Source organism: Cynara cardunculus (assembly GCF_001531365.2).
Source record: "Cynara cardunculus var. scolymus isolate 2C chromosome LG 7, CcrdV1, whole genome shotgun sequence".
NCBI classification, from domain to species: Eukaryota; Viridiplantae; Streptophyta; class Magnoliopsida; order Asterales; family Asteraceae; genus Cynara; species Cynara cardunculus.
Genome location: NC_037534.1, coordinates 1,974,113 through 2,001,322, shown reverse-complemented (window position 1 = coordinate 2,001,322; position 27,210 = coordinate 1,974,113). Strand labels below are relative to the sequence as shown.

General features: G+C 35.3%; 3 protein-coding genes across 5 annotated transcripts; 1 reads left to right on the top strand and 2 right to left on the bottom strand.

The window, feature by feature from the left end:
* The first annotated feature begins 2,871 nt into the window (after positions 1-2,871).
* On the top strand, positions 2,872-9,176 carry LOC112515926 (phosphate transporter PHO1 homolog 3-like). The gene is made up of 11 exons (XM_025122903.1): positions 2,872-3,550; positions 4,064-4,361; positions 4,833-4,881; positions 4,952-5,023; positions 5,330-5,459; positions 6,027-6,406; positions 7,067-7,216; positions 7,501-7,659; positions 7,911-8,189; positions 8,746-8,885; positions 8,971-9,176. Exons 1-11 carry the CDS (start codon positions 2,953-2,955, stop codon positions 9,065-9,067), a joined length of 2,352 nt encoding a protein of 783 aa, XP_024978671.1. The 5' UTR covers positions 2,872-2,952; the 3' UTR covers positions 9,068-9,176.
* A 1,557-nt stretch (positions 9,177-10,733) lies between these two features.
* Positions 10,734-16,234, bottom strand: LOC112515395 (SPX domain-containing protein 4-like). Its single transcript, XM_025122189.1, has 3 exons — positions 15,859-16,234; positions 12,221-12,386; positions 10,734-11,370 (listed from the first exon to the last, which is right to left on the bottom strand). Exons 1-3 carry the CDS (start codon positions 16,138-16,140, stop codon positions 10,916-10,918), a joined length of 903 nt encoding a protein of 300 aa, XP_024977957.1. The 5' UTR covers positions 16,141-16,234; the 3' UTR covers positions 10,734-10,915.
* A 1,107-nt stretch (positions 16,235-17,341) lies between these two features.
* On the bottom strand, positions 17,342-23,026 carry LOC112515298 (cystathionine gamma-synthase 1, chloroplastic). 3 transcript variants are annotated; one of them, XM_025122022.1, is made up of 12 exons: positions 22,796-23,016; positions 22,457-22,555; positions 22,031-22,134; positions 21,342-21,415; positions 21,060-21,228; positions 20,410-20,469; positions 20,076-20,279; positions 19,173-19,259; positions 18,913-19,020; positions 18,739-18,834; positions 18,447-18,565; positions 17,342-17,692 (listed from the first exon to the last, which is right to left on the bottom strand). In XM_025122022.1, the coding sequence occupies exons 1-12, from the start codon at positions 22,935-22,937 to the stop codon at positions 17,569-17,571; spliced, it is 1,386 nt and encodes a 461-aa protein (XP_024977790.1). In that variant the 5' UTR covers positions 22,938-23,016; the 3' UTR covers positions 17,342-17,568. The 3 variants fall into 3 exon arrangements, with proteins under 3 accessions (XP_024977790.1, XP_024977791.1, XP_024977788.1); XM_025122023.1 differs by having other exon boundaries at positions 22,457-22,526; positions 22,796-22,904; XM_025122020.1 differs by having other exon boundaries at positions 22,457-23,026.
* Between the last annotated feature and the right edge of the window lie 4,184 nt (positions 23,027-27,210).

Genomic DNA, 27,210 nt, shown 5'->3' with positions numbered 1-27,210 from the left:
TATATATATATATATATATATATATATATATATATATATAGGTTCAAACAAGAACTCTTATGATTTACGAGAATGCGAGAACAGTCTATAAACCAAACATTGTGTTTTAAATCACAATTTAATAGAAGTTAAGGGATTTTTTAAATTTAAACTGATATTAGACAATCTAAAATATATTTAAGACGTGGAAGGGTAAAATTGGAAATTGAAATGATGACATTCAAATAACACGATCACGATTACTTTGATCATCGAGGAAGTGATAATATCACCGACGGTGGTTATCCAACGATAGAAGGCCATTTTCAGAAGGTTTAGGGCGATAGAAATCGAACTAGAGATAGAAAGCGGACTGGAGTTTGTTTCTTTTGATGCGTCAAGGAAGAAGAGTGCAGAGGTATCAATCAAACCCCAGAACTACAACTCAAAGGATCGTGCAATGGGTGTGTCGGGTTCGAAGAGATAGGGGCAAGTACTACACGAGCTCGTAAGTAAAGTACGGAACGAGCCTTGTCTACGACTCTTTTATGCCAGTGGAATTGGGAAGCATGATAAGTATCATATGTTTATCATACTTAGATTATGGGTCGATGATTGTCTATAATCGATTTAGATTGTATCACATATTTAGCAAATGATTATGGATCAGGACTCGATTATTGTATCACATATCTATCACAGAACATTCGATAGCACAATAGAGTAATTGAATAGCGGAGACGATCGATAGCACAACAGTGTATCACATCACATTCAATATTCTCGATATCACAGTCAACAGCACATTTGATATCATCGATATCACAGTTGATATCACTAGTAATTGAGTATCACATATTTATCACAACACATTCGCTATTGTCGATATTCGCTAGCACCGTCAATAGCAAACTCGTGTAAAAAGTAACCTAATTATATTCAAGTGTATCACATAATTATCACATGTTAGATTTGTTCATTTTCAATTAACAAAATGAAAACTCGAGAAATCAATATTGTATCACACAAATATCACATATGATCGAATATCCAGATATAAAAAACAATAGGGACGCGAGATTAATCTCACGTGATTAGATTCCAACCTAAAATTATGGAATAACTACAATTAATTGAAATAAGGTGAAAATTATAATAATATCTAATTACATTACTGTCATTATTAATTTATTTTTATTTATTATAATTTAATGTAATGGGTTAAAAAAGTTATGAGACCCACAACTGTTCTTGCATTTTCACAAAACAGAGGGGTTCCCGTTTGAACTCCCGCCTGTATACACACACACACACACATATATATATATATACACACACATATGTGTGTATTTTGAATAATAACATAGAACAAATTAAATTCATATAAGTAATAAAATAAATAACGAAATAAGAATAATTGAGAACAAATATATAGATCTTATAAAAACTGATTTCAATGATGCAAAATCAAGATTAAATCTCTTAATCTCAACTCACTATTTTCTTCAATTCTCAGAGAATTTGTGTTCGACTCTACATGTATGGAAATGAGAGTAAATATTTACCCAATTAGACTTTTAGTTGTTAAGTTTCATTTTTATATTTATTTAATTCTTGTACACAATTATCATTTATCCCTCAAGTTATATACTAAAAACCTCACACCTTACAAAATAACGCGTTGTAACGTGCCATAACATGTCGTAACGTGTCATAACATTCTACAATAGAAGTCGAGTCTTAGAGTGAAGTCACTTACCCGAGTAAGCGCTTATCAAGTAACATTACTTTATTGGATGAATATAGTAATTACCAAGAATCTTACCCCTTAAGAGTAAAGACAAGTACCAAGAGTCTTACTTGGTAAGTGAGATCAATGACTCTTACCATAGTTAGCGCTTACCGGATAAATTGTTGCATTTGATACAATTTTAATGAATTAAAATCTTACTCAGTAAGTGATAATGTTGAATTTTACTGATAAACACTTACCCAGATAAGTACTTAATAAACGGTCCCTTAATATCATATCAGTCCACCACTACCATATTTTTTCATTCATAATATTTTTGAAAGATATTCTCTTTCCTTTTTGATCTTTTATAGTATGTTTGGAAAAAAAAATCCGACCAATATCAAGTATGTTAATAAAATAGAATCGTAGATCTTAAGCTATTTAATCATAAATGACACAGATTTTTAGGACTTGTAAATTGCAATTATCATATTTCTTAAATAACTAAATGATATTTTTATTCTTAACGGTAAATAAAAAAAACTATCTCATAATCAAAGATAGAATGAGAATTTTGAAACTGTATAATTATTTTGGGATAAATTAAAATAATAATGTAGGTATTTAGAGGCCGTTTACTAAACAGTTATCTCGGTAAGCACTTATCAGTTCAATAACATTGCAGATAAACACGATAAAAACCGAGAATCTTACCCGGTAAGAAGGAAGACAAAGAACGAGAGTCGTACCTAATAAGTGAGGAGTAATGACTCTTATAAGCGTTTTTCATCAATCCATTTTGATAGATAGATAAATGATAGTAATAACTCTTACCGGTAAATATTTATTCGGTAAACATTTGAGAAACGACCCCTGTTAAATCAAAGCATTATTAAAACACATCAAAGCATGTACTTTTTATTCTAAAGATCTCATTAACCATAGAAAGTCAAAATATCCTTTAATTATTGAAGCACATATAAGAAAATGTTGATATATTAAGCAGAATTAAATCACCAACTGCTAATTTAATAATACAATAAACAGGAGTTGATTCATTCCAAAATAAAAACCCAATTGCAGTTGATTCATTCTGCAAAACACGCATAAAAACCTGTAGACAGGTTGGTTTCTTCAAAGTCCATATCTCATGTTTATATAAACCCTAATTCACCACTTCCCTTTTCCCCCATAAATTCCCATTTTGCTGGATTTTGATTTTGATTTGGAAAATAAGAATGAAGTTTGGAAAGGAATTTGCTTCACAAATGGTGCCAGAATGGCAAGAAGCATATATGAACTACAACTACCTCAAGACTTTATTAAAAGAAATCTTGATTTTCCGGCAACGACAGACCAGATCATCATTGCCGGCGTACCCATTGCGACCGCCACCGGCGAAGGCGACGTCTTTGAAGAGAAGGGCATCTCTTTTTAGAGCTTTCAGTGGATTAACAGGTCGTTATGGGAACACGAGTCCGAAAGAGGATAATGAAGATGAAGTGATTCTGGTGAATGCAATGCAGAAATCAGATGAAGAACAAGGGGAAGATTGCCGGAGTTACCAGACGATATTTCTCCGGTCGGCGGAGGAAGGCGGCGAGTTTGAGCTAGTGTTCTTTAAAAGACTTGATTTTGAGTTCAATAAAGTGATTCAGTTTTATAGGGGGAAGGTGGAGGAGGTGGTGCAGCAGGCGGAGGAGTTGAATATACAAATGGATGCTTTGATTGCTCTTCGAATTAAAGTCAATGATCCTGCTGCTGCTGCTGTTGTTTCACCAATGACCAATAATGATCCAGCTTCTGTATCTCCATTCATCAATCAAAGAAACACAGGTAGTTAATTAAGAACATTATATATATATATATATATATATATATATATATATATATATATATATATATATATATCCCAAATCGACTAGACATGAATCATTTTCGGGTAACAATTTTCTCGCATCTGACATGGTATCAAAGCAGATTCTGGACTCGATACTCCAGTAAAATCCCAACACAGAAAGTTCTCGGCAAAAAAAAGTGGAAAGTGGCTGAAAACCAATCCTTACGCATATGTGTAAGGATCGGCTAAAAAGTGAAACCCTATTAGAGTACTCTCCATGTGAGAATATAGAAGCTCATTAGATTACTCTCCAAAAAGCCCCAAGGAGAGATGGTGGTTCCAACATATATTGAGAAGAAAAATGATCCAAGTCTAGCCGTTTGGGACCCTTTAACAGTTGGAACCCCGTTCTCTGTCACGTTTTGTTGGAGAGTGATCTTAGAGGTTCCGGATATCTCACAAAAACAATAATAATTGTGAAATATTAACTAATTTTTGCCAAATTGAAGGTTCATCTCCATTGGAGGCTATTCATGAAGTCGAGATGAGTAATCATGGAAATGAAAAAGAACCCGAAAAAAAGAGATTGAACGGTGGCAAGGACTACAAATTGGCGTCTTTAGAAGTTTTGAATCACATAAAGATCAACGCCACCCCAGAAACCCCGCGATCCACCATGAGAAGTGTTTTCAATAGTACGAGATCCGACTTGCATTTCAACAAAAAAGAACTCAGAGATGCACAAGAAAAATTGAAGAAAGCTTTTATTGAGTTCCACCAAAAGCTTCGGCTTCTGAGTAGCTATGCGTAAGCACTAAGCCTTTCTATTTGACATAATGATCAACTATAAACAGAACTACAAGGGTTGTGGCGTAGTCATTTAGGTCCTGGGGATGTGGTGGAATATCCCATCTGTCCAGGGTTCGATTTTAGATGTACACAACAATTATGGCCACAGAGTTTATATGTCTTGCAGTCACAATTTGCCAGGACCAGGACGCCCTTCAAAAAAAGATAACGAAGAACAACCACTCTACTATTTGGGTGTAGGATAGGTCTACATACATCCCACCTTAGGCCCTACTTCTGAGTAGGACCTATTGGGCATGTTCAGAGTTACTTGCTACAAACAGAAATAACCGCTCTTCCATTTGGGTAGAAAATAAGTTTGCATACATCCCACCCTCGGACCCTACTTCTAAATAGCATATACTTAGTTTGTTTGGTTTTATTGGCTACGACAAACAAAACTGAGTTGTATCTTGGTTTGCAAACCAGATTTCTGAATCAACTGGCCTTCTCCAAGATAATGAAGAAGTATGATAAGGTCAGAAATTATTTGATTTGATCATATGTGTATATGGGCATTTGAATGCTGACCGTAATTGTTGGTGCAGATCACGTCAAGAAACGCATCGCATGCTTACTTACAGATGGTTGAAGAATCTTATTTGAGTGAATCTAATGAGGTATATAACCATATGATGTTTATAAATCAGATGACTTGAGATCATGTGAGACCAACTGTTTTTGTGAGGCCCATGAGACCACATAAATAACACTGAACCTTCACAGCAGAACATTGCGAAAGTAAGTGAAGATAAACCTTCACAATGTTTTTGCTGTGAAGGTTAGATGTTTTTCATTCATTTACAATGTTTTGCTGTGAAGTTTCAGTGTTATTTTATGGTCTTACGAAAACAAGTTGGTCTCACGTGAACTCAACCCTAAATCAGATAATGCTATGTTCAACATTTGACCAAGAATTCCTTCAGGTCTCTAAACTCATAGAGAGAGTCGAAGCTGCATTTGTAAAGCATTTCTGTAACGGGAATCGCCATCAAGGAATGAACTCCTTGAGGCCAAAAGCTAAAAGAGATAAGCATGGTGTAACATTTTTTGTGGGTAAGTTATGAGCATCATGGGGTCCTTTGATTATAAACTTAAAATGACCTTCTTCTAGTAGGTTCTTTTTAAATCCATGACCTTCCCATAGTTTTGAGATTGCCTCTTCAACACACAAGAAGACCTAAAATCCTTCAGAAAGTCATGGATTTAAAAATCACTTGAGCAGGAGCATAAGATCCCACATTGATTGGGGAGGAGAACGAAAGTTGCCTTACAAGAAACTGGACACCTCCTCTATCAAACGCGTTTTAAAACCGTGAGTCAAGGTTTATGGACAAAGCGAACAACATCTGCTACGGTTAGCCTGGGATGCTATAGATGGTATCAAAGGCGGGAACCGGACTAGAACAGAACTAGTGTGTCCCCAAGAACGCTAGGGTCCCAAGGTGGGTGGATTGTAAGATCCCACGTTGGTTGGAGAGGGGAACGGAAGTTGCCTTATAAGGAACTGGACACCTCCTCTATCAGACACATTTTAAAACCGTGAGTCCAGGTGTGTGAACAAAATGGACAATATCTCGTACGGTTAGCCTGGGATGTTACAGAGTATTTTCTCTAATGCAGGTTGCTCGATAGGATGCTCGTTAGCACTTGTGGTGGCAATCATTGCAAGTTTACATGCGGGAGTTCTTCTCAAGAGTGAAGGTCGAGATGCATACATGAATACCATCTTTCCACTGTACAGTCTGTTTGGATTTATCGTGTTACATATACTGATGTACGCTGGGAATTTATACTATTGGACACGTTATCGAGTCAATTACTCGTTCATATTTGGATTCAAGGCGGGTACAGAATTGGGTTTTAGAGAAGTCCTACTCCTCGGTTCTGGTCTGTTAGTACTCACTCTTGCAGCTATATTGTCAAACCTTGAAATGGACATTGATCCAAAGACTAAAGGTTACAAAGCTATAACTGAATTACTCCCTCTCGGTTTACTCATTGTAAGAATTTCCTCTTTTGCCCTCATAAATTTCTTTCAAAGTATGTGGGGGCAGTTATGCCTATGATGAATAAGCAGAGTTTTTTTTTATAAATCCATGACCTTCTGACAGGTTTGAGAATGTCACTGCCTAACTAAGGGGTTGTTTGGTTGGTTTTCCATTAAGTCCTATATGGATAAAGTTGTCTATGTTTTAATCTGTCTGTATAGATAGGAAATGTTTTTGTTTGGGAGGGCTTTTTCATAGATGAAAGGAGCTTGTTTTTTAATTGACGGGGGCTAGTTTGGAAAAAACTTGGCTTTCTACATAAAGCTCTCTTGGAAGCTTACTGAATAAGCCACTTTTTATATCATTAAGCCGCTACCAAACAGTCATGTATAGCTGAGCGAATAAGCTGTGAGTCTCATTAAGCTCATTAAGCTGCTAACAAGAATGCCTCTTCCATACACAAGAATGCCTACAAACGTGCCAGAATATCATGGATTTAAAATGCACTTGTCAGGAGGTCATTTAGCTAAATAACCCTCCATGTGTTCAGAGATGGGCACTAGATGCTGTGTCTGAAAGACATATTCTTTAAGCACTATTCATCGTGTAGAACACCCCCACCTACTACTTATTTATGTGTGTTTCAAATTCATTGTAAATTCTGTTTTGCAGGTTGTGGTTTTGATAACATTATGTCCGTTTAACATCTTCTATCGCTCAAACCGATATTTCCTCTTGGTCTGTTTATGGCACTGCATTTGTGCTCCTCTTTATATTGTTACTCTCCCTGATTTCTTCTTGGGTGATCAGTTAACTAGTCAGGTAAGATTCATAAAGAACAGGAAAACAATAATAACAATATTACAATTAAGGAGCTAAACTTTGTTGGACTTTCTATGGTATTTTTTTTTTTTTTGGGTAACGTGGGTGTCCGGGACAGATTGCACACGCCTTGACTAATCCCAACTGGCCCTAAAAATAACAGCCAAGAAAATCCACAGTGGTCCTAAAGAGACTTTAGCCGGCGATCCATGGGGAGGAGTCCCTAAATGTAGCTTTTATTTGTTGTTGTGTTGGCCCTCAAGGTTGACTTTCTATGGTTTCAGGTTCAGTTATTGAGGAACTTGGAATTCTATGTATGCTATTATGGTTGGGGAGATTTCAAGAATAGGGATGCAGGTACTTGCGAAGACGGCAGAAGCACAATATATCGTAATATTTCCATAGTCATCGCCGTTGTGCCATATTGGATTCGCCTCCTACAGGTACACGATCTACTCATGCTCCATCAAGTTTTACAGAGTGACCACCAATGATTGCATTTAATAAGGGGAAATTGACAAAAATAGCCAATCAGCAAATCGGGTTTCACTTTTTAGCCATTTTCTGACCCAAATTCACTTTTTAGCAAATCGGGTTAAAAAGTGAAACCACCTATCAACTTTGGCTATTTATGTAAGTTTCCCACAAAGATGCATCATGCATGTTCTTAATTATGGTTTGTATGATTGTATAGTGCCTACGACGCTTGTTTGAAGGGCAAGATTCGACACAAGCTCTGAATGGGCTCAAATACTTCTCTACCATTGTTGCTGTTGTTGCAAGGACACTTGATCCTCTTGACGCAGGAGTGACCATCAAAATCATATCTGCAACCAGCTCAGTTATTGCAACAATTTTTAGTACCTACTGGGATCTGGTAAAGGATTGGGGTCTGCTATGTAGGAATTCTGAGAATCCATGGCTAAGAGATAAGCTCATTTTGCCTAACAGATCTATCTATTTTGTAGCAATGGTAATTTGCCGATCTTTTTTTTATCTATTTGATGGCCACAAACAAGGGGAAAATATAGCACAAGTGACCAAAAGACCATAGTGTATTTAAAGAAATGACCACTTATTTGCACAAATGACCTCTACTTTCGACAAAGAATTCCTCCAATGTTGATGAAAATATGTATGGGACCCACATGTCATAAAAATTAGGTAATTCTCCATGCATTCCTCCAATGTCCCATGCATTCCTCCGGTCTTGGAATTGAAGGAATGCATGGAGAATTAGATTACATGTGGGTCCCACGTCTACTTACTAAAAAGTAGGTAATTCTCCATGCGTTTCTCAAGTGTTGGCATTGGAGGAAAACATGAAGAATTACCTACTTTTATTTACATGTGGGTCCCACACGTATTTTCCCCAACGTTGGAGGAATTGTTTGGCGAAAGTACTTGTCATTTGTGCAAATACTAGGAAACTTGGTCATTTCATTGAATACACCATGGTATTTGCCCCATTTGAAATCCAAATCCTCTTAGAAACTATCAGATATTAATTTATATTAGCTAACTCGCAGATATTAAATGTGATACTGAGACTTGCCTGGATGCAAAGTGTACTGGATGTTTACGATACCCCTTTTCTCCATCGAAAGGCCGTAGTTACAATTGTTGCATGTTTGGAGATCATTCGTCGTGGCATATGGAATTTTTTCAGGTATAACTCAAATTTCAATCCTGATGGTGAATACCTGCAACCAATATCAGGAAGTCATAATCTAACCTTTTCGTAAATAATTCAGGTTGGAGAATGAACATTTGAACAACGTTGGTAAATTTCGAGCTGTTAAATCAGTTCCACTACCGTTTAGCCACGAGGACGGAGACAAGAATCTATAATTTGTTTTCGGAGAAGAATGGTAGAGAATTAGAAGTTTGTTAATACCGAGTTTCTATTTACAAAAATGAAAAACAATCCATGCGTATAAGAGAATTACATATTGATTTCTGAATAGCTTTTCTAGAAACCCTACAGAATAGGAATTTTTGAACGAACACAGCCATGCAAATTATCATTTCAATTTCAGAACGTAATAAGTTGAATTTCAAAATCAGCTTCAATATATCAAATATCAATCAGATCTAAGCACAAACAGTAATATAGAAGGAAGATGAATTCTTACTTTCTGGAGTGGCATATTATCATGAGTCATTCCTCTTCGAATTGCCATTGATGTCCACCATCAATCCATATTGTTGCTCCTGTTTTTATGCGGAATCCAAAATCCATTTCACTAATGATGTCGAAACTAATCCAATTATCTCATGCCAATCGTTACTATGTTTCTCGATCTCCACATTGTTGTTTTTCGTGATTTTGGGGGTGAAGGAAGAACCCTAGATTTGGTATCGAGGGACGGAAAGATCAGTTGTTGACTTGTTGCTTCCATTGATACAACAATGCACCAACTGAACCATCACAATGCGTCGTTTTATATCGTATTTTTATTCCCGCCCCTGAAGTTATCTTTTTTGACATTTTGCCCCTGATTTTTTGGATATATTACTAAAGGGATGTTTGGTTGGTTTTTTATTTATGGATAAATTTGTCTGTATGAATTAATCTGTCTGTATAGATTGGGAAAAGATTTTGTTAGGAATGTTTTTTCATAGATAAAAGGAGTTTTATATATAAAATCAAGTTTTTTCCAAACCTGTCTCTTCAAATTAAAAATTATGATCCTTTCTTTTCTCTCAAACAAAAATCTTCCTAACTTATACAGATATATTAGTTCATACAGAACTTAATGAAAAATCAACCAAACAGCCCCTTAATCAAAGAACGCTTGTTTGGTTTGACGTGATGTTTTTAATGGGATTTTGATTTTATGGAACGATTTGAAATTTCCGGTGTGTTTGATTTGTAGGATTTGGAATGTAATTGAATTACATTCTTTGTAATTGAATGGAGTAGGAGTGGAACAAGACTGTTTCACTTTATTATTGTCTGCTCCACATAAAAGTTGAATGGAGTAGGGGTAAATTGTTGCATATGATGCCGATTTGTGAACTAAAATCTTACTTGGTAAGTAAGTGATAGTGTTGAATTTTGTCAGTAAACGCTTACCGGGTAAGTGTTTGGTAAACGGCCCCTAAAAAACGGTTATATTTAAATATATGACCTTTAGAGAACCTTCTTCTGAGAACTCTTTAATTTGCGATATCTATGAAAACCAATAGATCATGTGTCATTTCATATAATTATTTTTTCATCTATAGCTAGAATTTAATATCATGAGTAAAATATATATGTTTCACATGAACTCGGTTCACAATGTAAAACTTTTTCGTATGTTTGTGAAACAAAAAGTACTCGTAAAAAAGTTTCACATTGTAAACCGAATAAATATGAAACAAATATATGTTACAAAAAATGTCAAAAAGTTTCACATTGTGAACCGAATACATATGAAATAAATATATGTTAATCAATACATTAAATACTATACTTAGATGCAAAAAGATCATGTGAAACAAAACCTTAAGATAAAAGTTGTCACGGATCTCACAAATTCTGGAGTTCTCAAATGATTAAACCATGTGACCTTAAAAAGGGAAAAAAGCCGAAACAACCAACATTCGAACACTTGAAAACAAAAAAAGAGCTTACAATACCAAAATATCGAAACGATCGAAATGTTATCATTCTTATTCCTACTCGATAGTCATCAAACCAAAAAAAATCCGTTACTCGGTGGGCCGTGATTCATCGTGATCGTTTTCGTATTGTGAGGAAGTTGATGAGTCCGATGGTGAATCCTCGGCAGTTATGGCGCCAGTATCGGTATCCTGGGTTCCAAAAATAGATGCAAACGATAACGGATTTGAGGTCGAGCTTTCCTTTTTTAGACCCTTTATGGTTCTAATAGCATCGACTGTCCGCCTATAAACATCGGAAGTTCCCTCCGCAAACGACAATGGCACGGTGGTTGTATTGGCGGTCGCGGGATACATTCCGCTAGTAGATTCGACTACTTCCGCTACTAAAGGGAAGAGGAGTTCGAGATTTTCCTCACACTCGTGCACCAACCTCGTGAGCGGTTCCGTGGTGAAGAAAGGCTGACGAAGGGCGAGTTGTGTGAAATGTACACGTAGTAATCCGCCCGTTCTTTTGTCGTACTTTTTCAATATTTTAATGATACCTAAAAATCGAGAAGAAATAGAAAGGTTACCAACAATGCAAAACGGGCAGCAAGCAGCCTATATGTTTCTATTTAGGCTATGTTTGGCAAACTAGCTGGTAGCTGAAAAACTAGCTATCTGCTAATAAACTAGCTGTTAGCTGAAAAACTAGCTATCTGTCAATGAACTGCTCCCTCAACTCCCAACTAAATGTCTACGACAACAAAGGCACAGGATTTTATGAACGTATAAGTATTTGACTTTATAATTAACTAATGACAATTATACCCTTAGTAATAGACGGAGTAATAAATTTCTCTATCTCATAAGTAAGGATAGAATTAAAAAGTAGACACTTAGTTTTGAAAGTAGACACGTATCCTGGACAAACTAAAATAGAAATATGGACACTTATTCTAGGACAGATGGAGTTCTAAGTAGCTGATAAGTGAACTGATAAACTAGTCATGTTTGGTAAAAACTAGTTGATTGCTAGTGGTTTTATGATACAGAAAGTGGCTTATTCAGTAAGCTTCTAGGGGTAGCTTTATGCAGAAAGCCAAGTTTTTTCCAAACCTGCCCTTCTCAATTAAAAAACATGATCACTCCGTCTATGGAAAAACCCTCCCAAACAAAAATCTTTCACTCTATAGAGACAGATTAATCCACACAGACAGCTTTATCCATACAGGACTTAATGGAAAACCAACCAAACAGCCCCTTACGCTAGCAGTTGCATCCCTCTAATCCTTAAGAACGTTAACAGTTTCGTGAAGCAATCAGACATCTCCATATAAATCGTGGGAAGTCCCTTAAAAATTCCAGATCAGATATATGAGGAAAATAAAATTGGTAAGCAAGCGATCGTACCTGCAAAGTTTAAGGAGCTGTAGTTTTTGAGAAGCACCATTTCGCCATGAATGGTGACAAAGTCTTTACGTATTGCCATCATCTCCTCGCTAAATTCACTTTCTGATGTGAACACTCCATCTTTGCAGCTTTTATCTTTTACTCGCTCGATTCTTTGTTTTAATTCCTGATTAAATTGCCAAGTAAAACCGGTGAGGAGATGCAAGATGCAGACCAGATGGCCAATCTCCCCAACCAACTTCGCCACTTTTTCAATTAAATTCTCACTTTAGCTGGAGTTTACGCTAATGTCTTGCGCATTTTTCAAGGATTCAAATTTTTGCGTAAGAATCCTTGTGCATATGCATAACCTTACGCATACGTGCAAGGATTCAACTTTTTGCGTAAGGATTTCGTTTTCTTTTTTCTTCTTTCCAGAAATCAGTCTTTACACAGATGCCTATTTTAGGAAGAGGCTCTGAAAAGTAGCTAAAAAATGAAATTGATTGATATTTTCCTTTTAATTACACAGAACAAGAATGAAGTCGGAAGTCTGAAGAAAAGCCGCATTATCAACATTATGGTTCAAAAATATCAAAGTAGAAACTAGAAACTATGTCAGTCAATTTCCCTAATACGTACTATGTCAAAAAACAACAAACTAGAAACTCGTCCACAAAAAAAAATGTAATTTCCGACTCAAAAACTTGTGAGAAAAGGGTTGCACCAGATAGCCCCCATGTGTGAAACCAAGAATTTCTCATTCTATTATCTTGTGAAATCCTTTTATCTTCTATTCCTCCGTCCCAAAATAAGTGTCCACATTTCTACTTTAGTTTGTCTCAAAATAAGTGTTGTGTCTACTTTCCAAATTCAAATTCTACCCTTCATTATGAGAGGGAGAAATTCTCGTACAATTGTCATTTATTTAATTAAAAAGTGTAATAATTACACATTCTATGTGACTTTTTCGTTGTGGACGTTTATTTTGGGACATAGGGAGTACTTTTTCATACAGTAGACACGATATGGAACTCAAAAGGAATGCCATTTGGGTATCCCTTTTATCCATGTTTTTTAAGTATATAATATTGATAAGGCAAAACTCACACACGCTCCTCATTCACCACCTTTGGTGAGGCTTGAACACCCTTGATCTCCAAGAAGGTTGGGTTACTAGGTATGATTGGGCCAATGGCCATTCGTTACACAAAATTATTCTCATCAAGACATTTCCTTCAGCAAAGTGAACAACTGTTTCTAGTCTTCTAACTTCCTATATCAATAAAAGGGATAACCAAAAGCATCAATCCACAGATTTAAGAACCACTTTAATTTCTTGATCGCTGTAACCACCCCATAACCATTTCAGTACTTACTGCACCCTTCCTCATTTATGGGTGCCTATAACTCCAAACCGCCCCCTTTTAACCCTTTTGTGTTTGTGGTTAGCATGGTCATGTCCGAGGGTGTTCCCATGTGACATACACAACACCCAATTATACATGTTTTAGCAATTACCCAATTATACACAGTTTGACCTCAGTCTTATAAATAAGAATTGGATCAAAGTACTGAGCATTTTCATATAATTTTCCCTATAATATATGGTATGAGCTTCTAGATTTTGTTTTAGTTATTACTCGTCCCTTTGATCAATAGTCTTGGTACTTGTGTACATGGGCCTCCAAAAAGATTGGAACCCCAAGTCCGCTGTTTGCATACTGATACAGGTTTTACACAAAAGATAAAAGGTGTCATAGCCAGGTAGCAACTCGTCACAATGCATGTTGCATAAGTAGGAATCTCGATACACAAGCTAACCATGCTTTATATGCATTATATCGAGCACGATAATGGTTGCAAGGAATGAAAATATCAAACAAGTAATGTTTTCATCGTTCAGCTATTTGTCTACCATCAAAAGTCATGATTAGGACTCTTGTAACTCGTCAGTTGCATCACGAAAAACCAGGCTCCATTTGTATAAAGAAAACTGAAAACAAAATGGAGAAGACATATAACTGACATCCGAACTGCTGAAACTCTTTTCTTACAGGATCTAGGCCTGGGAGTTAACAGATAGTTGAATTTTGTGGTACTCACTCGACAAGCTGCACGCAACTTGTAAGAGACTTGGGAAGTCGCTTACAAGTCGGCGTAGTTGGGTGACTCTTGCTACAGAAGTTGCAACATTCAGGCAAGTTGCAATCGACTAGGCTTAATGCGTTCGTTGTTCTATACGACTTTGAAGTCTGGTTGCCTATGGGCATTTTGGCGGAGTACTTGTAGGCGACCAGAAGTCGCCTATGGGCAAGTCGGCCAGAAGCCACGTTCACACCGTAGATGAGATAAATCGAGATTTTAGGGACCATTTTGGTCTGAACAAACATATATACCTCGGATTTAGGCATTTCTGAGGACATGACCTCTGATAAGAGTTCTTGAAGACGCAAGACTAGAGTAACAAACTAAGGGTGGGGATCTCGTCGGGAGGAAGGGAGCTGGAGAGGTAGATGGCAGGGGAAAGGTTAGTGAGTTGTTGTTAGGTTACTAGAGCCCTAAGTTAGACTAGGGATGTGTAGTTTCCACTCCTTGGTTATGTTTTTCATGTACTTGCTGCTATTTACATTATTGTTACCTATTGATATCTAGTTTCTCAAGATTTGGTATATTTTTCTTTATCGCTTTCTAGTATCACAAGTCAAGTTTGCGTACATCTTAGCACCCCTCCCCCAAAGACCCCACTTCTTACTGGGCTCGTTTGGTTTGGTTTGGCAAACCATAAACATATATACTTTGGATACATTTTGGTTTATTCTCCTCTCCAAATTTGAAGTGGTAGGTTGTTTTGACTATCATTCGTTTTTATGAAACGATCGGTAAGCATGCCATTGTAACTTCTACTTATTCAGATAATTTACATCATCCCAGCTTCGTGTGTGGATGTACACGATCATAAGGGTGTGGAACCACATTATATGTTTGTGTTGTTTAGATTGCATTCTATTTTGTTTATCATGACCCTTTATATCATTTGTGATCTGTTTCGTTGCGTTTTAATTGTGGATTTTTTTTGGCGACACTGGTTTGGTATCGACATTGTGACTTGTTTCTAGGGTAGACGTGATCTCTAAATTCAAATTTGCAAAGTTGTAGTCCAATTTACATTCCGGAATCCATATCCCTCAAGCTTCTCAAATTAACTTTTAAGATTTCAATGCAAGAAGAACACAGATTTAACATTCATCCTCCAAACACAAAACCAGTGCCTAGCCTTCCTCTCTCATAATTCAATATATCTGAATTAAAACGGTGAAAGTGTAGAATCACAAACTCCTACCCAAAATTTTACATATTCCATGAATAAAACCATACTCGTCTCAACACATCCTTCATGAAGATCATTATGATGTTGAATTCTAGTTTAGTTCATCTAATAACATTGAAAGAAAGGGACCAATCGCCATAATCTGAAATGAAGGAACTAGATCCCAATTCAAACGGATGGAAATTTCAATTTCTAAGATAACTACGAATTCACATCAAAAAATCAAAGCCTAGTAACAACTCATCAACCCAAATATCATAATTCAGATAGTAACAATTAACAAACACGAATTCAGATACGAAAAACAAAAACAAAACAAAAAAAAAACCTGAAATCGGATGACGAATTCTTCCTCTCTATCAACATAAAAATCGTTGAATTTATCGAGTTCTTCATTGAGAATCCTAACAAACCACTGCTGGAGATCGTCCAAGTGATGTGGAAGATTGCGATGGGAGTTAACAGGTTGAGGATGATCGTCGACGTCATCGGCGGTGTGATTAGGAAGGTGTTTAAGGAGTTTTTTAAGGGGTTTGTAACACAGATACTTGTCCTTCCATTCCGGTAGGGTTTGTTCGAGATGGATCCCGAATTCTTTACCAAATTTCATCACTGATTACAGAGATGGAGCTAGAAGATGAAGATGAAGATGAAGATGGATACAGGATTGAAATCGGAATAGGAATGAGAATATTCTTTTGTTCTGAATTCAAGGATAAGAAGAGCACATAGTTTATTCGAATCGACACCCATTTTTTGTCCTTTTTCTTTTGTCTTTTCCCTTTCATACCTTTAACATTTTGCACCAAAATTTTTATTCCTACTTAAATTATAACAATAGATTTTCAGGTACTTTTGATATTTAGAGTTAAAATTTAAACTAATTAGATATTAACCTTGTAGTTTAAAAACTTTTATTTTAAATATAAGCTTGTAGTTAAAAAACTTTTATTTTAAATATAGTTATAGGTTACAACAATTAGCACGGTCTGAAACCCTTTCATAGTATTGTGAAGGTAACCCTTCACAATATAGTATTTCTATAACAACTGTTTTCCTGTGAAAGTTTTATATTATTTTATGGTTTCATAAGAACAGATTGGTTTTACATGAATCCTATCCTAGGTTAAAATGTAAAGAATTCTTTTTTAATTCCAATTTAAAGTAAGATGTCTTTAGTTTGTATATAATCTCTTTACCTTTTGTTATAAAAGACAAGTCTGTATACATCTCATTTCAAGACAGTAAGATATATATCTGATTTGTTTAGTTTGTATACATTTGTTTTACCTTTTGGTATATAAGACAAGTCTACATACATCTTATTTCTAGAGAATAAGATATACTGGATTCCTTTAGTTTATATACGATGATTTTTCCTTTTGGTGTAAAAGACAAAGGCTGGATGGATCTTATTTCCATACAATAAGATATATTGGATTGTTTTTGTTTATATACAATTATTTTACCATTTGGTATAAAAGACAAGACCGAATACATCTCATTTTTAGACAGTAAGATATACTGGATTTCTTTTGTTTGTATATAATTAGGGGCAGAGCTAGAAATTTTATACAGAGGAGGCTTGGTTGTCTGAAGTCATACTTTATCATAAAATAAGAATAATATATATTATACCCTAACAACGTCCCATAAGAGAGAGAGTATGTTTGATGGGTTTTTTGGTTGATAGTTGGGTGTTGGAGGGGGCTTGGCACTAGCAACGCCCCCATTGTCATAGATATAGATATATATATATATATATATATAGTATTTGTTTAATTTGTATAATTGACTCAAAAGAAAAGGGATTGAAGATATTGAAAAAAAACCATTGCTTGAAGCACCTTCTTACAATGTGAAAACAAAGTACATTCCTGGATCTACCTAAGTGAAGTGGGCAATAGGAGGCACTCAAAAGAGCGTTCAACTACAACAAACAAACAATCATTCATCAAAGTTTGAAGACCAACATTTCAAAACAAAAAAAAAGACTCTGAAAATGCGAAAAACCAACAATCACGCAGGTGAACCACGTCTATATCGCCTCCAAAGCCTGCAGGACGTCCGCCTTCAGGTCCTCGAAGTCTTCAACTCCAAAGCTGAATCGAACCAGGTTGTCCATTATCCCGTATTTGGCCCTCTCCGATTGACTAAGATCCCTGTTTGATTCAAACAAGTCCAATATGATGCACCGTTTATGCGTTTGTAACCACCAACCCCCGAGCCCAGCAGGTCAACACTTCCCCCAAGAGCATCATGTGAAAAGCATAGTGGCTCACTAGGTGGCGGGTCAGCTTAACAGTATGTTCTTCAAGTAGGGAAGAAAAGGAGAGTAAAGGAAGAAGGTTTTCTACTGAAAGGGAAGAAAATGTGTTATTTTTACAAATACACCCTTCACATTTGTTTTGATGGCATTAGATTGATGGGTATTTCGTAATTTCACTAAGGGGCTGTTTGGTTGGCTTTTCATTAAGCCCTCTATTGATAAAGTTGTTTGTATGGATTAATTTGTGTGTAAAGATTGGAAAGGTTTTTGTTTGGGAAAGGTTTTTTCATAGATGGAAGGAGTATGTTTTTTTAATTGGGAGGGACAGGTTTAGAAAAAACTTGGCTTTTTGTATAACGCTCCCTTCTAAAAGCTTACTGATTAAGCCACTACCAAACAGGTAGCTGACCGAATAAGCTGTGAGTCTCATTAAGCTGCTAACAAACGGATCCTGAATTGTCCATGGGTTATTACAGATTTACAGTGCAAAGAGTTTAGTGCCCAAGCCCAATCCCCAAAGGAATTGTAACTCTGATTGCGGCTGCTTAGACTCAAACTCTCACCTGTTTGTGCAACTATACTACCCCGAAACTGATTATGCTACATGAACTTATGAGCAAGCACCCATGATGGACACGTAAACTTACCAGTAAGACATAATAGCTGGCTGATCCACAATGCTTTCACAGCCACCAAAAGACGGAGCAATATACGGGATCTTTAGGCCATCGACAAATTTAATGGTGGTTGTTATGTCTCCATCCACCTAAAACAAACACAAAACATGAACTTTCGTGTGAGAACATGCGAAACCTCGATACTCTCCAAACGAGCCGGTTCCAACATACATCAAGAAGAAATAGGCAATTCTAGCCGATGTGACGGACTGTAAGTAGCAGAGTGGAGGAAGCTAAAAAGGAGCAGAGAGTTAGAGCGGACCTCAAAACTGACAACACCACCAAAACCGAGCATTTGCTTCTTTGCTATATGATGCTCGGGATGGCTTTGCAAGCCAGGATAATAGACATGCTTCACCTGTGAATTTAGCATAAATCTTTCAGTATTCACATGTTATTTAAGATATTTCTCTGTTATGGCACAACTTAAACTCACCTTAGGATGTGCCTCTAAAACTTCGGCCATCCTCTGCGCGGTGGAATTCTGCTGCTGTATACGAAGATGCAGCGTTTTCATGCCTCGAATGATTAGATACGCAGCGTTCTGAGATTAAAAAAATAGATATCAAGAAACCCTCTACGTTAAGTAGTTTGAAGAACTCGTTTATAGGAATCCAGAAGATATTGTAGTATGTCAATAAGTCTAAAAAGGATGAGGATGTTAAACAACGTTATGAGAACCGATAAGATACTTACAGGATTGAGAGCACCACCTAAAACATGATGCAAGTTACGGATTTGAGAAATTATTTCAGTAGAACCGCTAACGCAACCAGCAAGGACCTGAAAAATAAAGTCACAAAGTTCAATCTTGGTTCAAATCTTAGGGCCTGTCTGTTAGCAGCTTAATGAGCATAATGAGACTCACACCTTATTCAGTTAGTGGCTTAATGATATAGAAAACAGTTTATTCAGTAAGCTTCTAGGGGGAAGCTTTATGCAGAAAGACAAGTTTTTACCAAACCTGCCCCTCCCAATTAATAGAACACCCTCCTTCCATCTATGAAAAAAACCCCCAAACAAAAACCTACCATTTCAATCTATACAGACAGCTTTATCCATACAGAACTTAATGGAAAACCAACCAAAAAGCCCTTAGCCTTGCTAATGCTTACTCATATCTAGCTCCCAAATCTTAGTTTATCTGTTTTTCACTTTCACACACTTCTCAATAGCCATGGATCTTCTTGCAAACAACCACTCTACTCAATAGGGTAGAGGTCAGATATGCATACATCTTAACCCCCCAACCCCACCTCCAGGTAGGATATACTAGGCTCAGATACTGATTCAAATCTTAGCATTACTATTGCTTACTCATATCTACGTTTTCAAGTCTTACCTTATCTGTTATTTTAACTTTTTTCACTTCCGCACACTTCTCACTAGCAAAGGGCATCTCAAAAACATCTGCTCTACTCTTTAGGGTAGAGGATAGAGGCCAGGTTCGGATACATCTCCCCCCCCCCCCCCCCCCCCGGACCCCCCCTCCAGGTGAGCTATATCAGGCTTGTTTGGTCTTAATTTCAATACGGTTCATTTCGAATAGATTGTTCTTAATACATAGTAAAGTAAATTAGCTAAAAGATTTGTGTTTACATCATTGTGACCACCAATATATTTTGTTGCAGAGTGCAGAACAATGTCAGCACCAAGGGCAAGAGCCTTCTGGTTGAGAGGTGTAGCAAATGTTCCATCAATGCAAACAATGGCTCCTTTAGCACGGCAAAGTTTTGAAACTAACTCAATGTCAACACATCTTAGAAACGGGTTGGTTGGCGACTCTGTGAAGAATAGACTAACCTGCGGAAAAATACATCTACATTAATTCCATTTAAGTCCATTGATGAAACAAAACTAACCTTTTCAGAAACAAATAGAGTCGATCTAAGCAATAAAGTTGGGTTTGAATTTGTAGTTTTGTACTACTCACTTTGTGGTTATCTAGTGCAGCTTCAAGGCCGGCAATATCTGCAGGATCAATGACTGTAGCCTGTAAATTGCGACAAAAAGAGCGTTCATAAGATGCACAATGTTTGAAACATCAAAATATTCATATACACAAGAAACAATCCTGTTAATGTTTGTATGCAAACTATTGACATCCGGAAGATCAAGTGAGAACCATAAATATTCTAAAAACCGTGAGAACCAGTTTATCTATTGATGCATAATATGAAAATCAATTAGATTATGCACCAATGCATATATATAACTATATATATTGAGAAATATACTAATTGATAAATATTTTGATAGTATATATGCATCAACGCATATATACATATATATAGGGTAAGGTTCGCGGAAAAATCACAAAAAAATGAAAAACCGAGGTAAACTACGGAACACCATGTTACCAAGGTGTTCCTCCGTTTTTCATTTTTTGGGGGTTTTCCCTTTATACCTCCCTCTACATTGATATATACACTAATTGACGAATACATATTTTGATAGTGTATATGCACCAACGCATATATACATACATACGGGTTCACATGGTACTCATTTTCTCAAAATACTTATGTGACATGTATTATAAATTTATAATAAGATACATGGATCAAAAGTCAAAACCCATACCGTGATCCCCATCTTGGGAAGAACCGTCTCAATGAAAATCCTAGTTTTCCTGTAGCAATCGGTGGTCGTGATTATGTGGCCGCCGGCTGGAACCAGTGCCAACATCATGACAGTGCTAGCACACATTCCAGAAGCCAGTAGCAAGGTTGATTCGGCTCCCTCAAGCGCACTATTTTCATAAGCCACAAGCCTTAACCGAGTCAAGACTTTTCTCATGATGGCATTAAGTTTCATCATAGAACAAGTAAAACGGAAAACAAACCCAAAAATAAACAGCATTACCTTATCTTTTCCTCCGCAACCACAGTCGTAGGATTCCCATAACGCCCATACTCAAAGCTAGTGTGTCGTTTTTCCTGTTTCAAGATCCAAGATTCGAAAGATTACATTAACAAAATGATCTCTATTATCTAGCTAATTCAACATATACAAGGAATAATCTAAACTTAAGTAGTTATGAACCATCGTAAAATTTAGGGGTGTTTGCGGTGCGGTTTGGGGTCAACCCGCAAAAAAACCACACCACAAAATGCAGTGCGATTTATGCAGTTTCTACCTAACGCACTTTACACGAACAATCCAATAATTATAAGATTAAAACTTTATTATAGAATCAACAATAACGTGATTGTAGTCCAAACAAATAAAAAGTTGAAATGCATCCAATTCCCAAATACATATTACATAAAATTAAAATAGTCTAAGAAAACTAAAAGTATTACATAAACTAGCCAAATTCTTATATATAATATATAGTGTATATATATAATGTGAGGTGCAGATGGAACCGCAGTTTGGTAAAAATGCAAACAGCACCACGGAAGTTCTAAACCAAGCTTTGCGGTAAGATGTGGTGCAGTGTGGGGGTGTGCGGTTTGGATGAACACCACTAGCATATAATATATAAGATCGAGGGTTGAGCAAAAAGGGTTCTTGAAAGGTGGATTGATTCCAGAAAACATGAATTATACCTTGAAATCAATGAGTTCGCCAGTTTTCTTGAAGAAATAGGCAGATGTATTGACCACTGGGGTAGTTATTGCATCAGTAACAATGCCGCGACCCAATCTTTCACCTAGCAAAACCATCATCAAATTGTTCTTACTAATAGCAAATAGAAACCCATTTTTCATCAATTTGATGAACACCAAATCTTATAAACGAATTAGGTTAAGAAGATTACAATTGAAAATTTGGAAATAAATGTTGCAATAAAGAGCAAATGTTACACGTTCTCCCGGAATTTGAGCAAATGAATGTTCGCAAACAAACAAAATTCATAATTAATGATCATAAATTCACAATCTATGCAACACATCCACTACATATCAATGAACACAGTATCGTATTTTAATTCTACAAAAATGAAATTTGTGGAGGGAAATGATAGATCATACCAGCATGAATTGCAACGCTGCCATCGGATTTCAAAAATGAGGGCTTATGAACATTCTCCAAAGCCTCAAACTGTACAAGAGGGCTACCATTACTCGAACCTAAATCCTTATCATTATTATTAACAACATCTTCACCCGCAACGATCGGGGCGGAGACGGCGGAGGAGGAGGCGGCGGCGTCAACGGCCTTACCCCCCGCCGCCGCCGAAGAAATAGGCTGGTTGTTAGACCAAGAAGCAGCAACAATTTGAGCAACCCCGATGTTGCTACAGTTCCTCCGAGCCTTGTTGCTGAGCTGTCTAACAAAGTTTGGAGGAAACCTCAGAATCAAAGACATACCGATCGTTCCATTACCGGATACTCCACCTAGCTTGCAAAAGAACCGTCCACCGTCACGTCGTGGAATTCCGCCGGAGAAATCGGGATCTGAACGGCATTCAAAAGGAAGGGAAACCCTAGAAGCACAGCTGGACAAAGCCATTTTCGAGCAAAATCTTGAGGTCAAAACGGAATCAGCCGTCCTGATTGAAGGAAGGGAGAGAAAGATAAAGAGAGAGAGAGATATTCAAAATCAAATCTCCGGCGACGATCTGAAATTTTGGAGGGTTTGGATGGTGGTTGCTTTATAGGCCAAGAGCAGATTCGATGTATCGACAATGAGATGGGGTTATTTCTCGGTGACAGGGCTGTGACATTTCTCAGGGGTATTCTTGTCTTTTTAACCTCAAAAATACTAACCGCAGGTTTTTTAACTTGTTGTTGTCACCACCCGTCGTAGGTTTTTTAAATTGCTAAAAGGAATTGTAAAGTTTGTTCATTTTAACAGTTTTAGTCCCTCGATTTTAGTTACATGGTTTTCATCTCTGGTGTTTGTCCATTTCTTTTCATTTTAATCCCTTTGTCTAACTCCCGTTAATTAGTTTGTTGAACTGTTCAATTATGGGTTGTTTACTAAACTTTTATCCAGTCAATATTTATCGGTTATTTACCTTTTTAAATAAACATAGAAAGAACCGGTAATCTTATCTGGAAAGAAATATGATAATGAATAAGAGTTTTACCCGGTAAATGAGGATGACAATTCTTACCCGATAAACATTTATCAGAAAAATTGTGGCATATGATATCATTTTAGGGTATTACAATCTTACACGGTGAAGTAAATTATAATGTTGACATTCTGTGATGGAGGTGAGAAATGTGATCCTTCGACTAATGCGAATAAGATGGTCGAGGTTGTGATCTTAAATGTGGGTGTAGGCCATTGGATACAGGGAGACCACCCGCGTGTTAGATTTCCCCGTAGACCGAATAGGGAGAGATCCATGTGTTTGCGTCATGTACCTCACCAGAGAAGTCTGCAGTGTAGCAAGGAGAAGTGGTTATTGTCGAGTAGTTTTAGAGCATCTCCAACAGCTTATTCAGAATGGAGAAAATGAAAATTTTGAGCCAATGTTTTGTTTCAACAGCTTCCTTAGAACTATCTCCAAAATGGAGAAAGTAGAAAAAAGAAAGTCTCTTTCTTCAAATCTGGAGAGAACCCAAAAAATGATTACCAAGTGAGGTCACCAATAGGAACATTTGAAAATAAATATTTAGAGAAAAACAATATATTAATAGATGAATAAATATTTTAATATTATAATTAATGTTGGATTCTCCACAATGGAGAACATGTTGGAGATGAATGTTTTTTTTTTAGATTTTGACTTTTGTTTCTTTATTTTGATTTACTTTTTTTGAAAAATCTGTTGGAGATACTCTTGAAAGAGAGATAGAGATAGATGATTGGATATATTTTATATTTAATATTTTTTATATAACATTATAATATATATATATATATATACATATATATATATACACATATATAGGGTTGAGTTCACGTGAGACCAAGTGTTTTTCGTGAGACTCATAAGACCAATTTATGTTCATTGATCAACTTTATAAGCTAATGATCTAATGGTCTAAAGTTGCACGATGACAATTTTGTGATTATTAAGAAGTCTCGTGGCAATTTTGTGATTATGAATGTTCAGATTGTTGATCTAATCCAAGGGTTGAGAATTAGTCTTCGGGTCTCACGAAAAACCTTTTGTCTCACATGATCCCAACTATATATATATATGTATGTGTATAATATTTTTATTCATTTTTAAAAAGGGGGAAATCTTGAAATTGACCAATATTTTAACCGATGGTAACATGTGGGTTTATGGATGTCTCTTTTAGTGAACATCATGAATGAAAACCGACTATATCAAATTAAGGGACTAAAAATGTAAACATAAACAAATATCAAGGACTAAATCCAAACTTTACTCCAAAATTAGTTACATTAAATTTTTATTTTTTTTATACCGTCGGCTGCTCCACCAACCACTTTGGGGAAGCAAAACAATGCACGTAAAAACCGCATCTAACCCACCAATTACCATTTACCAATACCAACAAATATCAAATACAACGTTAATTTATATCATTTCAGAGAATCTTTTGGTATTTTTAATAAAAAAATAAAAGAAATTTTAGAATTTCTTATTTCATTTAGAAAAATTAGAAGGATATTTGCATAATACAGCGAGATACATTTTGATTTTAATATTTTATTTCATATTTTTGGTCTATCGAATGTTATAATACGATTTTATGTAGAAATATGAAATTGAATATATTATAAAATTTTGAAAAAAATAAGCGATATTATTATCAAATTAACTATTTAAAAGTTATTGTTTTCGTGTAATTTTTTTAATTCAATTTTTTTATTGTAATCTAATTGAAGTGTAATAACGAACTAACTTATTTGTTATTTAATAAAATAATTTTTTAAGATAATAATTAAGTATTCTGTTATAACTCAATGATTATCTTAATTAAATTTTATTTTTTATATATACATGTATTTGATTATGTTTATCTACAGTTAGTTATACGAATTCAAACATGAAACTTTAATAAGATATACTTATGCACACTCTACTTGTAATTTTGAATTTTAAGTAATATGCATCAAAAATAGTACTTTATGCATAAAAAAATGTTATTAAGAGTCTTTGTTAGATAATTAAAATGAAGAAAATATAATTTCCTTAAATTTTTTATTTTAATAAAGAAATTTAAAATATTTTTTAATGTAGAAGTATGGAGGGAAAATAAGACTGTTTCTGTAACTAAACGACTGAGAATAAATCTTTCAAATTAAATTTTAATAGAGAGAAATAGTAAACCAGTTATTTTTTACTTATTTTGGAAGATACATGATATAAAATTATAATATTTTATAAAGTTTTTTTCAAAATTTTGTTATGAATGACAACCAATTTGGATCATATCTGATCTTAAATAAAACTATATTGATAGTCTGTAGAAAAAGAGTTTGTAACCAGCAACTCTCGAGCTGACCCATATCGTCTTGTCCAAATATGTAAGAGGCAAATCAAGTATACAGTTATACGCTAGGTGACTGATTTAAGTATTGAACATCCACAGAGAGTTCAATTTCTAAAATATACAACCTTTATGCAGGGACGGATTCATAAACTTTTTTCAAACGGCGACACCATTTGATTATAAGAAACAAATATAGGAGAAAATTTTCAATATGTGGCACTATTTGAGGACTAATTTTAGATTAAGAAAATCCATGTCCCTAACCACGTCAATAAATAATACTGAGTTAGATATCACATCGCTCGCCACATCAACATGGTAACCGGTTAATGCTTCAATCGGTTAACTGGATACTTAAATATTTAAAAATTTTCATCTTATGTACCAAAATAAAAGTTTTAAAAGTACGTAACCAAAAATAAATTTTAAATTAAAATACGTTATTTTTTCATACAATTTTACGTTTGGGGATGTATCCCAATCCTATATAATATTTTCTCTTTGGGATTCATACAAAATAATAAAATGCATTAATTTAAATTTACTGAAAATAACTTTTTGTATTAATTATAATTTACTTATAGAAATAATATAAATACTTGAAAAATAAAAAAAATGGTTTTAAATATATTAGAAAAACTGTAAAATCAGATCCAATTTATCGTAAAACAACTTAAAAAATTATACCCTATGAAGACCTGCTTTCGCTACGGCTCCGACGAGTGTCCATTTGGACAGAAAGACCCTATGAAACTTCAGTGTTCCCTGGGATTGGCTTAGAATTCTAGCTATTTCAAAGTGGTATTTCATTGATGGCTCGAACCCCACCAGAAGAATAGAAACTTTACATGGAAATGTTAGGTTAAATCGCATTTAAAATTCATACTTTAAAGCCAGATTTATTTTTAGAAATACACGTATTAAATCGCATTTAAAATTCATACTTTAAATCCAAATTTATTTTTAGAAATATGCGTATTAAATCGCATTTAAAATTCGTACTTAAAAGCCAAATTTATTTATAGAAATATAAATATTAAATGGCATTTAAAATTCGTACTTTAGAGCCAAATTTAATTTTTATACACAATATGTACTTGATAATCTATAATTTAAAATAATATCTATTTATAAAAACACAGTAAATTCTATTTGTATTAATTACTAAAATGAATGTTAATTTATATATTAAAATGTATTTTTTTTAAAATTATGGAGCATATTCTAAAAAATAATTTTAATGTTTTTTTAATAAATTACTTAAAATGGAAAAAGTAGGACAACTGTTTTTTCCTAGTAGTTTTGCAATAATTTAACTGTTTAGCAGAAAAAATAGTGTTTTATTAATTAATTGATATTTT